This window comes from Sturnira hondurensis, unplaced genomic scaffold (genome assembly GCF_014824575.4).
Source record: "Sturnira hondurensis isolate 20B ecotype Veracruz unplaced genomic scaffold, ASM1482457v3 Scaffold0003693, whole genome shotgun sequence".
NCBI classification, from domain to species: Eukaryota; Metazoa; Chordata; class Mammalia; order Chiroptera; family Phyllostomidae; genus Sturnira; species Sturnira hondurensis.
The window spans coordinates 7,140,201-7,152,395 of NW_028076324.1; the positions used below are offsets into that span (position 1 = coordinate 7,140,201).

At 53.8% G+C, this 12,195-nt stretch overlaps 1 protein-coding gene across 1 annotated transcript; it reads left to right on the plus strand.

The window, feature by feature from the left end:
* The first annotated feature begins 4,329 nt into the window (after positions 1-4,329).
* CNN2 (calponin 2) lies at positions 4,330-12,195 on the plus strand. The gene is made up of 7 exons (XM_037042325.1): positions 4,330-4,460; positions 8,120-8,241; positions 8,783-8,849; positions 8,951-9,088; positions 10,308-10,424; positions 10,540-10,686; positions 11,210-12,195. The coding sequence occupies exons 1-7, from the start codon at positions 4,398-4,400 to the stop codon at positions 11,483-11,485; spliced, it is 930 nt and encodes a 309-aa protein (XP_036898220.1). The 5' UTR covers positions 4,330-4,397; the 3' UTR covers positions 11,486-12,195.

The window sequence follows — 12,195 nt, forward strand, 5'->3', positions numbered from 1 at the left end:
CGGCGGCCCCGCCCTCTCGCCCGGCCGAGCTGTGGGGCGGAGGCTGCGTTTGCCCTACTTTTGCATATTGGCCCCACAATGCCCTGCGGCTGCCAGGACGCTCTTTGACGGTAAAACTAGTGAATGTATGACGGTGTTACGTGACCAAAGACACCTTAGGTAAGTGCGACCTTAGGTAGAAGATGTTATTTGAGGTGGCGCTGTAGAAAACCAGGCCAATTGTAAGTGTAAGCTACGTCTCTCTGACTGTAAAGTAATTTTGTTATTTTACTTTAAATATTGTGTTGTGAGCAGTGGTCCTGTGTTCGCTTTGTAAACCGTTGCGGGTACCCCGCGGTACCATGTAACGCCATCAGCCATCTGGGTACTCTTGAGGGCCTCTTGGCCCCAGTGGAGGAACCTTTTGACATAATATGGCACTAGCGTGCCCCGCCTTTCCCCCTCAACGCACATATTGGCGTTTCGGCGGACCTCAACCTGGTACCACGCCCCGAGCCAGCAATTTCGCCGCCTGGTGACGGGCACTTACAGATCCACCAGATCACCACGCTTGTGTGAGAGGAGAGTGGTTTAGCAGAGCCTCGTTTTGTTCTCACCCTTTACCCGAAACCTACCCGCGCTTTCCAACTTCCTCTTTTCCTCTATTAAGTGTTCACCTACAATATGCCGGGTGCGTCTACCCCACTCAACAATTTAAGGCTTGGAAGGCTGGAGTAGGAGACGGGGCGTGGGGTGAGGACCCTGAGCAACCACCCTGAAGAAGAACAATGGAAACCCTAGTCTGCGGAAAATGGTTTAGGGAAATGAGCATACAACACCCAGGGCCCGTGCAGTTGTATTGGGGACACAGTGGTGGTCACACAGGCCAGCGCCTGCTTTCACAGAGCTTAGGGACCAGCATGGAGTTGCACAAACAGACGAGATGGTGTCTATTCTGGTTCCTGAAGTTGAACACCCCGCTGTGGTGCAGATGGGGGTCTCTGAGAAAGGCCAGGGCATGGGGGATTGTTCTGAGTTGAATTGGTTGGTCAGGGAAGGTTGTGACCCAGAGACTGAGGAGCACCTTCCAGACCTCCCTGCCAGATTTTATAATCCTGGGAACCCAATGCCCCCCCTTTTTTTATTTAATTCTTATTCAAGTACAGTTTTCTGTTTTATATTCTCTGCCCTGCCCCCCGCCCCCAATGCCCTTAAGTGGACGGACAGACTCACACCTGAGCTACCACAACCTGGAGGCCGAAGTCACTCTCTTCCTGTTTCACAGAAAATGCTCTGCGTGACATATAATAAGTGCTCAATAAAGTACACTCTTGAAATTATTATGCCTCATCCTGCATCCTTCTCCCCTCCACATCACTTGTTGATTGCAAAGAGAGAAGAAAAATTATCTTTTCCAATGGAGAAGCCAGGCTGACTTCATCCCCTTGACCTCGAGAGCACCCCCTGCCCCACTGTGGTAGGTACTGTGGGTCTCTGATACGTCCAGCAAGGCTCAATTCATCACCCACACTGGCTCCTGAGCAGAGCAGTGTGTCCTGTGTGGCCAAGGAGCACAATTTTAAAGTTAGTTAATTTTTTTTAATCAATTTAAGTTACATTGAAATAGCCCCACGTGGTGGGCGGCTGCTGTGTCTGGCTGCAGCATTCCAGTGCTCACTCTCACATTACAGATACACGGGATGCATGACACTGACACCAATGAAACTTCACACATCCGAACTGTGTGGCTAACCACTGGTTGACTGCCTGGCCTCCTAGGACAGTCACCCTCAGGAAAAAGGACAAGCTGGGAGATGCTTCTAACACTAAACCACAAGGAATAGAGGAGGACTGAAAACCACACCACTCTTCTGGGAACAGCAGGAAAGTTAGCAGCTGAGCTGGATTTTGGAGGATGCTTATGGATGTGTGTGTGTGTGTGTGTGTGTGTATCAGCAGGGGAAGGGGGCATTGGGTGGTAGCCAAGCTGGATCAGGTTGAGAGTTACATGGGGCTGGAAGCAGGGGAGGCACTGAGCAGGTGACCTTCCAGTAGGGCCTGGAAGGAAGACAGTGGAGGAACCAAGTAGAAAGAATGTCAGGCAAGCCCTGGCTGGTGTAGCTCAGTGGATTGAGTGCGGGCCTGTGAACCAGAGAATCATGGTTCGATTCCCAGTCAGGGCACATGCCTGGGTTGCAGGCTGGTTCCCTGCAGGCCAACTCCCAGCAGGGGACACACGGCAGGCAACCATACATTGATGTTTCTCTCCTTCCCCCTCTAAAGATAAATAAATAAATAAAATCTTAAAAAAAAAAAAAGAAAGAATGTCAGGCAGAGGGTGTAGCCCAAGCAAAGGCCCTGAGGCAGAGCAAGGAAAAAGCCTGGAGGACACTTTCGTTGAGGGGACAATGGGGAGACATAGCAGACTGTGAGCAAGAGAGGTTCCTGACCCAAGTTAAGAGGCTGAGATTATTGTTACTTTTGTTGTTTTCCTGTATTATGCTTGTTCCACCATAGTGTCCAGGAGTAAACAGTGACTCTTTGCAGAGAGCAAGAGGAGGACCTGAAGCCCCCTAGGAGGTGCCCACAGCCCTGGGTCCCACCTTGAACCTCTGGCATCCCACTCAGAGCCCACACACTGCAGGGAGGGGATTGCCATGGAAGTGGCAGCCAGAAAGGGGACCCAGAGTCATCACTGCACCCACAGCCCCCCTCTGCCCAGCCAGCAGGACACCTAGGTTCAGACCTCTGCCCAGCACCCACCCGAGGCCCCTGCAGTCTCCCAGGCATCACTCTAGATGGATCTGTGAATGCCATGGTGCCAAGGGCACAGGGCAACTGCAGAAGCTCAAGACCTCCCTGCCAGGCTCCCCTGGCGGAGGCCCAAATTCCTAAGATTTTGACTGTTGACTGAACAACTCTTATCTCAAGGTTTACACACATGAATCTAAGATTTCAGCTCTAAAGGCAGTAGGTGCTTTGCAGACAGGAGAGGGAGGTACAGAGAAGTAGCATGTAATTGTGGAAGGTCACACAGCCAGGTGGGCAGTTGTGATTTGAACCCAGGCTCCCAGGCTCCTTCCTACAGTAGGACCACCACACAGAATCATATAATTCCATCAATTCGAGGTCCTCGGGTAGAGTCTACAGATGGATGGAATGGGAGAATGGCAGGCAGAGAAAGAAAAGAGGCATCAAGAGTTGGGGCATCAGGGATGACTGCTCTCCAGGGAAGAGACAGCAGTGAGTCATCTCCGAGCCCTCTCAGAGTCCAACCAGCCACTTGTCAAATGTGTCAGACTCCTACACATGCTTCAAAACCCCACCTTGTGTCTCCTCTCTGTGCAGCTTTGGACCTTTCCAGTGGAGCCCCCACTTCCCCTCCAGGTTCCTCCACCCCAGCCCCCTTTTCTATCCTGTACTTGCTCTGTGCCTGGTTCTGTCTCCCCAGGGGTGAGCAGGGCAAGAGCTAAGTATTCCTGGGTACCAGAATTGCCTAGCAAGGGACTGGCCTACAGAGCTTTTGATGAATGAATAGGTATGTGAATGAATGAATGAAAAAATTACTGAATAAGTGAATTAATTAATTTAATTTATTAATTTATTGATTTATCTGTACAAGTAGACATCACCTATTGAGTGCCAACTGTGTGCCTGCCCTGGTATGCTTAGTAGCCTAACCCCAGGGCATCTCTTGACTTCAGCTCTCTGCTGTTTCATACACGCCCCCCCCCATCATTCCTCAGCCCATAGTTCAAGCCCCCTTCTCATCCCCCCTCCCAACTTATCTGATTGATCTCTACACACTTTCAACCACTGACAGCCCCTCTAGGTCTTATCACCTTTTGCTCTGTCAGGAACACGAATCCCTTTTAGACTAGCAAACTCCTAGTCATCCATCAGAACGCCAGCTCCAGTGGCCCCCTCTGAGGACTCCTCTAGTTCCCTTGCCCACTACCCAGCTCTGGGAGTTCCTGGAGGGGGACTTAACTGTAAGATGCCTCTAAGTGGCAGAAAGGGGTCCTCATTCGTGTCTCAAGGGAATTAGGGTACCACTAAACAATTCTCCTTCCATCGCCGTGCAAAAGGGAAAACAGACCCAGAAAAGATGAGAGAGCCATTTAGGGGGCCCCCAGCAGGGAAAGGGCAGGCGTGTCATGCGTTGGTAGTCCAGAGCCCCTGCCCTTCCCGACCTCATTTTCCCTCCCGGCCCCTGGGGATGAGGACCTCTGCTGGGGCGGGGGTCCGAGGCGGCTAAGAGGATTCAGGAAGTCCTCGGCCGAAGGAATCCGGTGCATCGCCGCCTTATAAGGCCATGTGCGCCGGGGGCCAATCACCGGCGGAGGCGGGGCCCGGACCCGCGAGTCCCCAGCCGTCTCACCAGGCGGGTCGTCTGTCCCGCCGTCGCCGCCGCCGAAATGAGCTCCACGCAGTTCAACAAGGGACCCTCGTATGGGCTTTCAGCCGAGGTCAAGAACCGGGTGAGTGAGGGGAGCCCCGGTCCCGCCATCGGAGATCCCGTACCTTCGGACTTCTCCAGGACCCGGGGCACCGCCAGGCTCCCCGCTGTCTGGAGCGCAGTAGCTCTGAGACCCGGGGTGAGAGTGGCCCTCCTCCTCCCCAACATCTGTGGTTCTGGGGGCGCCAACCGAGACTTCCTGAACTCTGGGGGAGCAGTGAGGTTCGCGATCTGGCACCGCCACAGTGGCTAGGAGTGGTTGGATCTGACCCTTTCCCCAGCCCTGCTCCGCAGCCCTCCCCCATCTGAACCCCACAGCCCTGGGCCCCTCCAGCACTTTAAGGCCTCAGAAAAACCTGCGCATCTGAGAGGACCCCAGTAGCCCTCTCCTTATCCCGTGGCCACATTTCTGCTTTTGGGGCCACTTAAGCTGGAGAAGGAAAAGGAGGTGGGACAGCTGTTAGTGTTTGTTTGTTTTTTAATTAGTGTGTGGGCACCCCCCACAGGAATTTCCCAACCTTCTGCACCTGGGGTGGCGAGCACCAAGGGGAAGTTGGAGAGGAGGAGGCCTGCCTGGGCTGTCCCTTTGTATGTTCTCTTTGTCTCCATCTGACAAAGGAACAGCAAAGGGATCCCCTAGGACACCCAGGTCCCCTGAATATGACCCTAAAATGTATGGGTTTTGTACCTGGGAAACATGGGGTGAGGCCGGAGGGAGACACTCTTTAAGAAAACTTTGGTGGTTCTGGCTCAGAGAGGAGCAGACACTTTTGGAGAGTCACACAGCAGGGCCCATCCTAGAGAAGGGGAAGCATGGGGTGATCCCACACCCTGGTGATTGTCCTAAGCCTGATAAGCAAGGGCCCTTCCAGCTGAGCAGGGCATTACCATTCCTGTGCAACCCCCCACATCCTTCCACCAGACATCTGGGAATGTGGCCTTGGAAGGCAGCCTGCCTGGGCATGCTGAGGGCACAGCTCCGCCAGCTCCAGATAGCCGCCTGTGGTGGGTACCCCAGGGTCCATGGACAGCAGGGAGAATTCTGCATCACCTCCTGTGGGCTCCTTGGAGTCTCCCCTCACCCCTTTGACAAAAGGAGAACCAGAGTAGCTTAGGAAGCCAAGGGACAGAGTGTGGTCACTGGGCAGGTTCCAGACCCCTGTTAAATGCATGCATGATTCCCCCTCCAGCGGCAATCTCACAGGGCGAAAACTGAATGTTGATGGGCCACCTGCGCAGGCGCTTAGCATGCTGCCCCACACAGCATGAAGGCGGTTTAAGGGCTCCAGTTTGCACGCAGGGCTCAGAGCTGCCCAGGACCACACAGCATGAGGTGGTAGCAGAGTCAGGACTAGAACCAGGCCTGCTGCATCCAGTGCCTGATGGCCACTGGTCGTCCCGGACCCTGTGTTTACCCCTGGGCGGCAGGAAGTGGGTGAGAGCCAGGTAGCTTCTGGAGATGGAGTGAGATGGGGCAGGTTGATACCTGCACCCCGGGTGAGGTCAGAGGCTCCTTGAAGCCCGGCCTCAGTTTGTAGGTTTGAAGTGTGGGCGGGGCACCTACCAGCTTGCCAAGGTCACACAGGGGCCTACTTTCTAGGGCTCTGAGCCCATGCCCCACCCAGTTTTCCAGCTGCTTAAGACCAGAGACCTGGAGACTTCCTGGCCCCCGTGCCTCAGTTTACCCCCAGCTGGATGGTCTGAGGCAGGTAGATGTCCAGTGTGTCCCTCTGGAGCAGCCATGCCCACTCGATCCTGGGCTGGGTTGTCGAGGTTTAGACCATTGGGAACAGCTGGTCCCGATTTAGCAGATTTCTCAGGAGGCGGTGGCTGCATTCCTGGCAGTTTGTGGTGGTGAGGAATGCTTCAGGCCACAGTGGGGAGGGCCAAGCGCCTCTGCTCAGGACCCTGGCCCTCTCCAGCTGTCAGGGACGGGGCCCAGCTGGGCAGGCCTGCCAGGCATACAGACCAGCCCATCTGCCTCACATTCAACCATCAGGACGTGACCCTACTCATTCCTCAGGCTGGACAAAACCTCATCTGGGTAGGGCTGCTTCCCGGCCCTGGGAACCAGGAGACTGCCACTCGAGGGGGTGGGCCAAGCAGATTGGGTTAGCAGGCCAGCCTCTTCCCTTTGTCTCCCCTGAGCTCTGGGCGGCTCAGCCATGATCCCATGTCACAGGGATTTACATGCAATCGCCAGGAGAAGGAGGCAGGGGGAGGAGCAGAGTTCAGGAGACCGCCATGCAAACAGTCCCAAATACAGATGAGGAAACTGAGGCACAGGGGAGAGAACTGTTCACAGTCATGGAGGAGCTGGGGGCAGAACTGGGAGTAGGAATTAGGTCTGCAAAAGGTCTCAGTCCCCTGGGCAATGGGAGGAGAGGAAAAGAGCCTCTTAAGCTGGGATCTGTGGGCAAAGGTGTGCAGGGGACCTGGGGCAGAAAATGCACCGAGTGGCCTAGTCTGGTCCTGAACGGGGGTTGGATTCAACTTCTTACCAACCCCAAGGAGCTGCCCTGGAACTGACTGACCCTGCCCATACTGGCCTGGGTCTCCATGACTTTTGGGGCCTTTCCTGAGAACTAGCCATTCTGATTTTCTCAGCCTTTGGTGCTCTGAGATGGGGAACTGGGTGTGTGTGTGTGTGTGCTTGTGGGCAATGGGTGTGCACTGGTGGAGGACCAGGAGCACTTTTATCCAGAGACAGCGCCGAGCTGGACGGCAAAGCTTGAGGGGGAATGGATCATAAGCACGGAGCTGTATCGCAATAGAAGGTGGAGATAAAAACTAGAGGGAAAGTAAGGCAGGGTCAGGGAGAGTTATCATGGCGAAAGAGGTGACCTTGAAGCTGTGACCGGATGGAAGGCAGGGACCCACTCATGCAAACATCTGAGCCAAAAGTGACAGCACATGCAAAGACCCTGAGCCAGTATCTGGAATAGCCAGTTCAAGGCACAGAGCATGGTTTGGTGGTCCCTGGTAACTTAAACAGGACCACCATATGATCCAGCAATTCTACTCCTAGATATGTACCCAAAAGAATTAAAATAGGTATTGAAACAAGCAAAACTTGTACACAGATATTCACAACAGCAGGATTCACAATGCCAAAGAGGTGGAAATAGCCTAAATGTCCACCAGTGGGTAAGTGGATACACACACTGTGGTCTGTCCACACAGTGGGGTGTTACTGGGCCATGGGAAGGAATGGAGCACCGCCATGTGCTACAACAGGGATGGACGGACTTTGAACATGTGCTGCTCAATGAGAGGAGCCAGACACAAAAGGCCACACAATGTGTGATTCCATGTGTGTCACATGTCCAGGTAAATCCACAGACACAGGAAATGGAAACAGAAGGGTCTGTCTCTAGTACAGGTAGAGCAAGGAGACACGAGGGCATGGGTTGGCTGCCATGTGGGGTTTGGCGTCATTGGCAGTGGGCTGGAGCTGACATTTGTCAGTGAGAGATAGGTGTGTGTCTGTGGAGCGTGGTTTAACTGCCCATGAGTACCCCTGCTGATGGGAAAGGGGGAGGGTTGGCTCTATATTGTGGGGTCCTCCAGACCTCTCTGTCTCTTCTTCCCATGGAGCCCCCAGCCTCACCCCATCAGGAGCTTCAGGGAACTTCTGCTGGATGTATTCCCACCCCAACCCCATACCCTCTGCTCCTCCAGCTCCTGTCCAAATATGACCCTCAGAAGGAGGCAGAACTCCGCGGCTGGATCGAGGGACTCACGGGCCTGTCTATTGGTTCTGACTTCCAGAAGGGTCTGAAGGATGGGATTATCCTGTGCACGTGAGTGCAGGGGTTGGCACATGCTTGTCACCAATTGTCCTGTACAATGTGATCGTGTTTCATGTGCCATTTGAAGCCTGCTTGCTTTTCCCTCTATGAGCCTTGGGTCTTTCTTTCTTTTTTTTTCCCCCTTGTGTTATTGCTTTGTTGAGGATCTCTAACAGGGGGCATTCTTGTTTTATGCCCTTCCTTTCATGGGAGAGCCTCCAAAATTTGATGCAGCCTTTCTCTGCTGCATCCTATTTGTGGTTAAACCATTACACGTTTTGCACATTAAACACGTGAATGGAAATTCCCAGATTCACTCCCAGAAATCAGGGGTTCTGGATTATACTCACAATACCCATTTTTGTCACTCTTTAGCATCTTTGCTTTGTGGGCAAGGATGAAATTGCAAGAGGGGAAACTGAGACCCAGAAAGAGGTAGTGAGTTTGCCCAGGAAGGTGACCAAAATTAGAATTAGCCTCTTGGGTCTGTGGTTTGGGATCACCTATGCCGGTAAAGATTCCTGTTTCCTCCCACCCATGTGTCTCCCCCCAGACTCATGAATAAGCTGCAACCCGGCTCGGTCCCAAAGATCAACCGTTCCATGCAGAACTGGCACCAGGTAAGGGACTGGCGGGTGGAGCAAGGATGGGGCTGGGGGAGCCCGTCGAACCTGTAGACAGCCTGAGGTCCCCTCACAGCCCCTCTCCTGCCTTTTCCCAGCTAGAAAACCTCTCCAACTTCATCAAGGCTATGGTCAGCTACGGTATGAACTCCGTGGACCTGTTCGAGGCCAATGACCTGTTTGAGAGTGGAAACATGACACAGGTGCAGGTATCTCTCCTGGCTCTAGCAGGAAAGGTAAGGCCCAGAGAGGGGCAGCAGCCTGCCCAAAGCCACACAGCAAAGTTGATGCACATTTACAGACGCTCTCATTTATTCGTTGGCTGATATTTCTGAGCCCTCGCAGGGCATCAGGCACTTTGGACTCAACAGTAAACAGGACGGACACAGTTCACCCCTTCATGGGCTCACAGTCTGGTGGAGGAAGCAGAAAAATAAATAAATCTTTTTTTAATTAAAAAAAAAACCCGCTTTATATTTTAGAACAGTTTTAGCTTCACAGCAAAATTGAGAGGAAGCTACAGAGAGTTCCCATATGCCCCCTGGCCCACCCCTGCTCATGCGCAGCCTTCCCCACCACCCACATCCTCACTGGAGTTTGAACCATGGGTTACCGGTTACCGCTAATAAGTGTCCACCCACACCTCATCAGCACCCAGAGTCCAGAGTTTACACGAGGGTTCCCTCTTCAAGTCATTTTTTAATAAGTTAGAAATAAGTCATAGACTGTGAAACATTCCTGGAGGGAGGGGACAGAATTAGACCAATGGTGTGGCTCAGTGGATTGAGCGCAGGCCTTTGAACCAAAGTTTGATTCCCAGTCAGGGCACATGCCTGGGTTGTAGGCCATATCCCTAGTATGGGGTGTGCTAGAGGCAACCACACATTGATGTTTCTCTCTCTCTTCCTCCCTCCCTTCCCCATCACTCTAAAATAAATCTTTAAAAAAAATTTTAAAAGAATTAGACAAATGCTTAGGATCCAGTGACCCTTTAACCAGGGTACGAACAGTGTTTCCAGATGAAAAAATAGCAAGGCCCTGATGTGGGAGCAGGGAGGAGGTCCCCATGTCAGGAATTGTGTTCTGAACGGTGTTTTCAGGAGCCACCTGTGGTTGCCCTGATTGGGGATAGAGAGACCAGGGAGGAGCCGGGAGCAGGTATCCAAGCAAGAGATGGTGGCCATGGCCTGAACAGGCTGTGGTTAGGGTTGGGTAGGAGGGGATGGAAAAAGAGGGAGCGGGGCAGCAAGGAAACCCCCCAAATTCTTGGCCTGAGCACTGGAAGGTTGAGGGCCAACGAAACCTCTAAATCTGATGCCTGAGGCGGTGAGCAGCAGGTGAAGGGGGCAGGTTGCAGCCCAACCCCCATATCTACTCTGAGGTCACACACTCCCAGGCCTGCCTCAAGGCTCCCAGCTGCCCCTCCCTGATACTCCCAACCCCCCTTCCCTCCAGGCCAAGACAAAGGGCCTGCAGAGTGGTGTGGACATCGGCATCAAGTACTCAGAAAAGCAGGAGCGGAACTTTGATGATGCTACCATGAAGGCGGGCCAGTGCGTCATTGGGCTGCAGGTGGGCACCAGGGCCCACTGGGGGCGAGGGGATTCCGCCGTGACCCAGGCCCTGACTCACCCAGTGGCCCCTCAAGTTTGGGGCAGCCTGACCTCTCCTGCCCATCTCCCTGCAGATGGGCACTAACAAGTGTGCCAGCCAATCAGGCATGACAGCATATGGCACGAGAAGACATCTGTACGACCCCAAGAACCACATCCAGCCACCCATGGACCACTCAACCATCAGCCTCCAAATGGGCACCAATAAGTGTGCCAGCCAGGTGGGCCTTGCCCAGCCCCGCTCGGGCCCCCACCCCACCTAGCCAAAATCCTTGTTCTCCCTTGACAACCACATTCCGGGCTTCCTTCCTGCCTTCTCTCTCTGCCTCAGCTTGCTGTGTGTCCCCAGGGAAGTTTCCAGCCAGCTCTGTGCCTCAGTTTCCCTCAACGGATTGCTCTAAGGCCCACTGAACTCTGAAAGCTTTAGATCCTATGATTCTTACTCTTCCTGCTGTGTTGCATGTAGTGGTGTGAGGGGAGTTTTGGGGGGGCCTCAGCTCCAGCCTGGGAAGCTTCCTGGCTGGCAGGGAGAACAGGACCCAAGCACCCCTTGTTCCAAAGGAGAGGCTCAGTAGTAATGAAATCAGCTCAGGAGCCTTAGAAAAGAGGGAGTCTGAGCCAGGTGGGAGGATGCATAGGAACTGGTACTGAGACTGTGAGAGAGATGCAGGCCAGGTGGGAGCTTGGGAGCCTGACATTTCCTCCTCGTCTCCCCCGCCCTGACACTATCTCCTTTCTCTTTAGGTGGGCATGACAGCTCCCGGGACCCGGCGGCACATCTATGACACCAAGTTGGGGACTGACAAGTGTGACAATTCCTCCATGTCTCTGCAGATGGGCTACACGCAGGGTGCCAACCAGAGTGGCCAGGTGTTCGGCTTAGGCCGGCAGATATACGACCCCAAGTACTGCCCACAAGGCCCAGTGGCCGATGGGGCTCCAGAGTCAGCAGGCGACTACCCAAGCCCAGGGCAGGCCCCAGAGTACCCTCCCTACTACCAAGAGGAGGCAGGTTACTGAGGCCCCCTTAGTGAGGTGCCTCCGTATGTCAGTACCCCACCTGGGATTTCAGGTTTTTCTGTGTCTTCACCTTGTTTTCCTGTGTGTTCCAGTGCTTCCAGCTGAGGGGCTGTGAAGGCCAGATCCAGATGCTTGTGGGTTGGGGGGACCCTGCCAGGGCACATCCAGGTAGCAAATTTCCCAGCAGGCTTTGGGCCAAACTGTTGGGGGAAGAAGAAACCTGTGCAGGGAGGGAAACTGGCCCCAATGGCTTCCGGTTGCTTCTGTGCCTCTTCCCTTTTCTCTGCTGATCAGTTTGTGGTTTCTGTACCCACAAAAGTTTCAGGCGCTTTTAACAAAACAAAGGTATTTTGGGGGGCGGGAGGAGGGATGGAGGGCAGGAGTCATGAGAAGAAAGTCCCCTGGGAGAGAGCCAGGCCACAGTCCCCAGATATTTTAGGGATAATAAGGGACTGGATTTCTCCAGGACCCTCCCAGGGGCCCAGCGAGGAAACCGAGGTCCAGACAGGACAGTGGAGTTCTGAGTGGTTGAGGCAAAGCCAACCCCCTGCCCTTCCATACTAGTCCCTTCTCCCCAGCAAAGTACTGCACAGGGATCCCCACCAGGAGGCCCTCTCTGGGACCAGCCCCACCCAGGAGCCCTGGGGACAAGAGATAATGTGAAATACCAACTGTGGACCAAAGGCAATAAAAACCTTTTTAGCAAAAGA

Bases quoted from the DNA above. Each gene is read 5' to 3' on its own strand.
- CNN2 (XM_037042325.1), top strand. From the start codon at position 4,398: ATGAGCTCCACGCAGTTCAACAAGGGACCCTCGTATGGGCTTTCAGCC. The intron at 9,089-10,307 runs GTAAGGCCCAGA...CCTTCCCTCCAG, and splicing joins TCCTGGCTCTAGCAGGAAAG to GCCAAGACAAAGGGCCTGCA. The intron at 10,687-11,209 runs GTGGGCCTTGCC...CTTTCTCTTTAG, and splicing joins CCAATAAGTGTGCCAGCCAG to GTGGGCATGACAGCTCCCGG.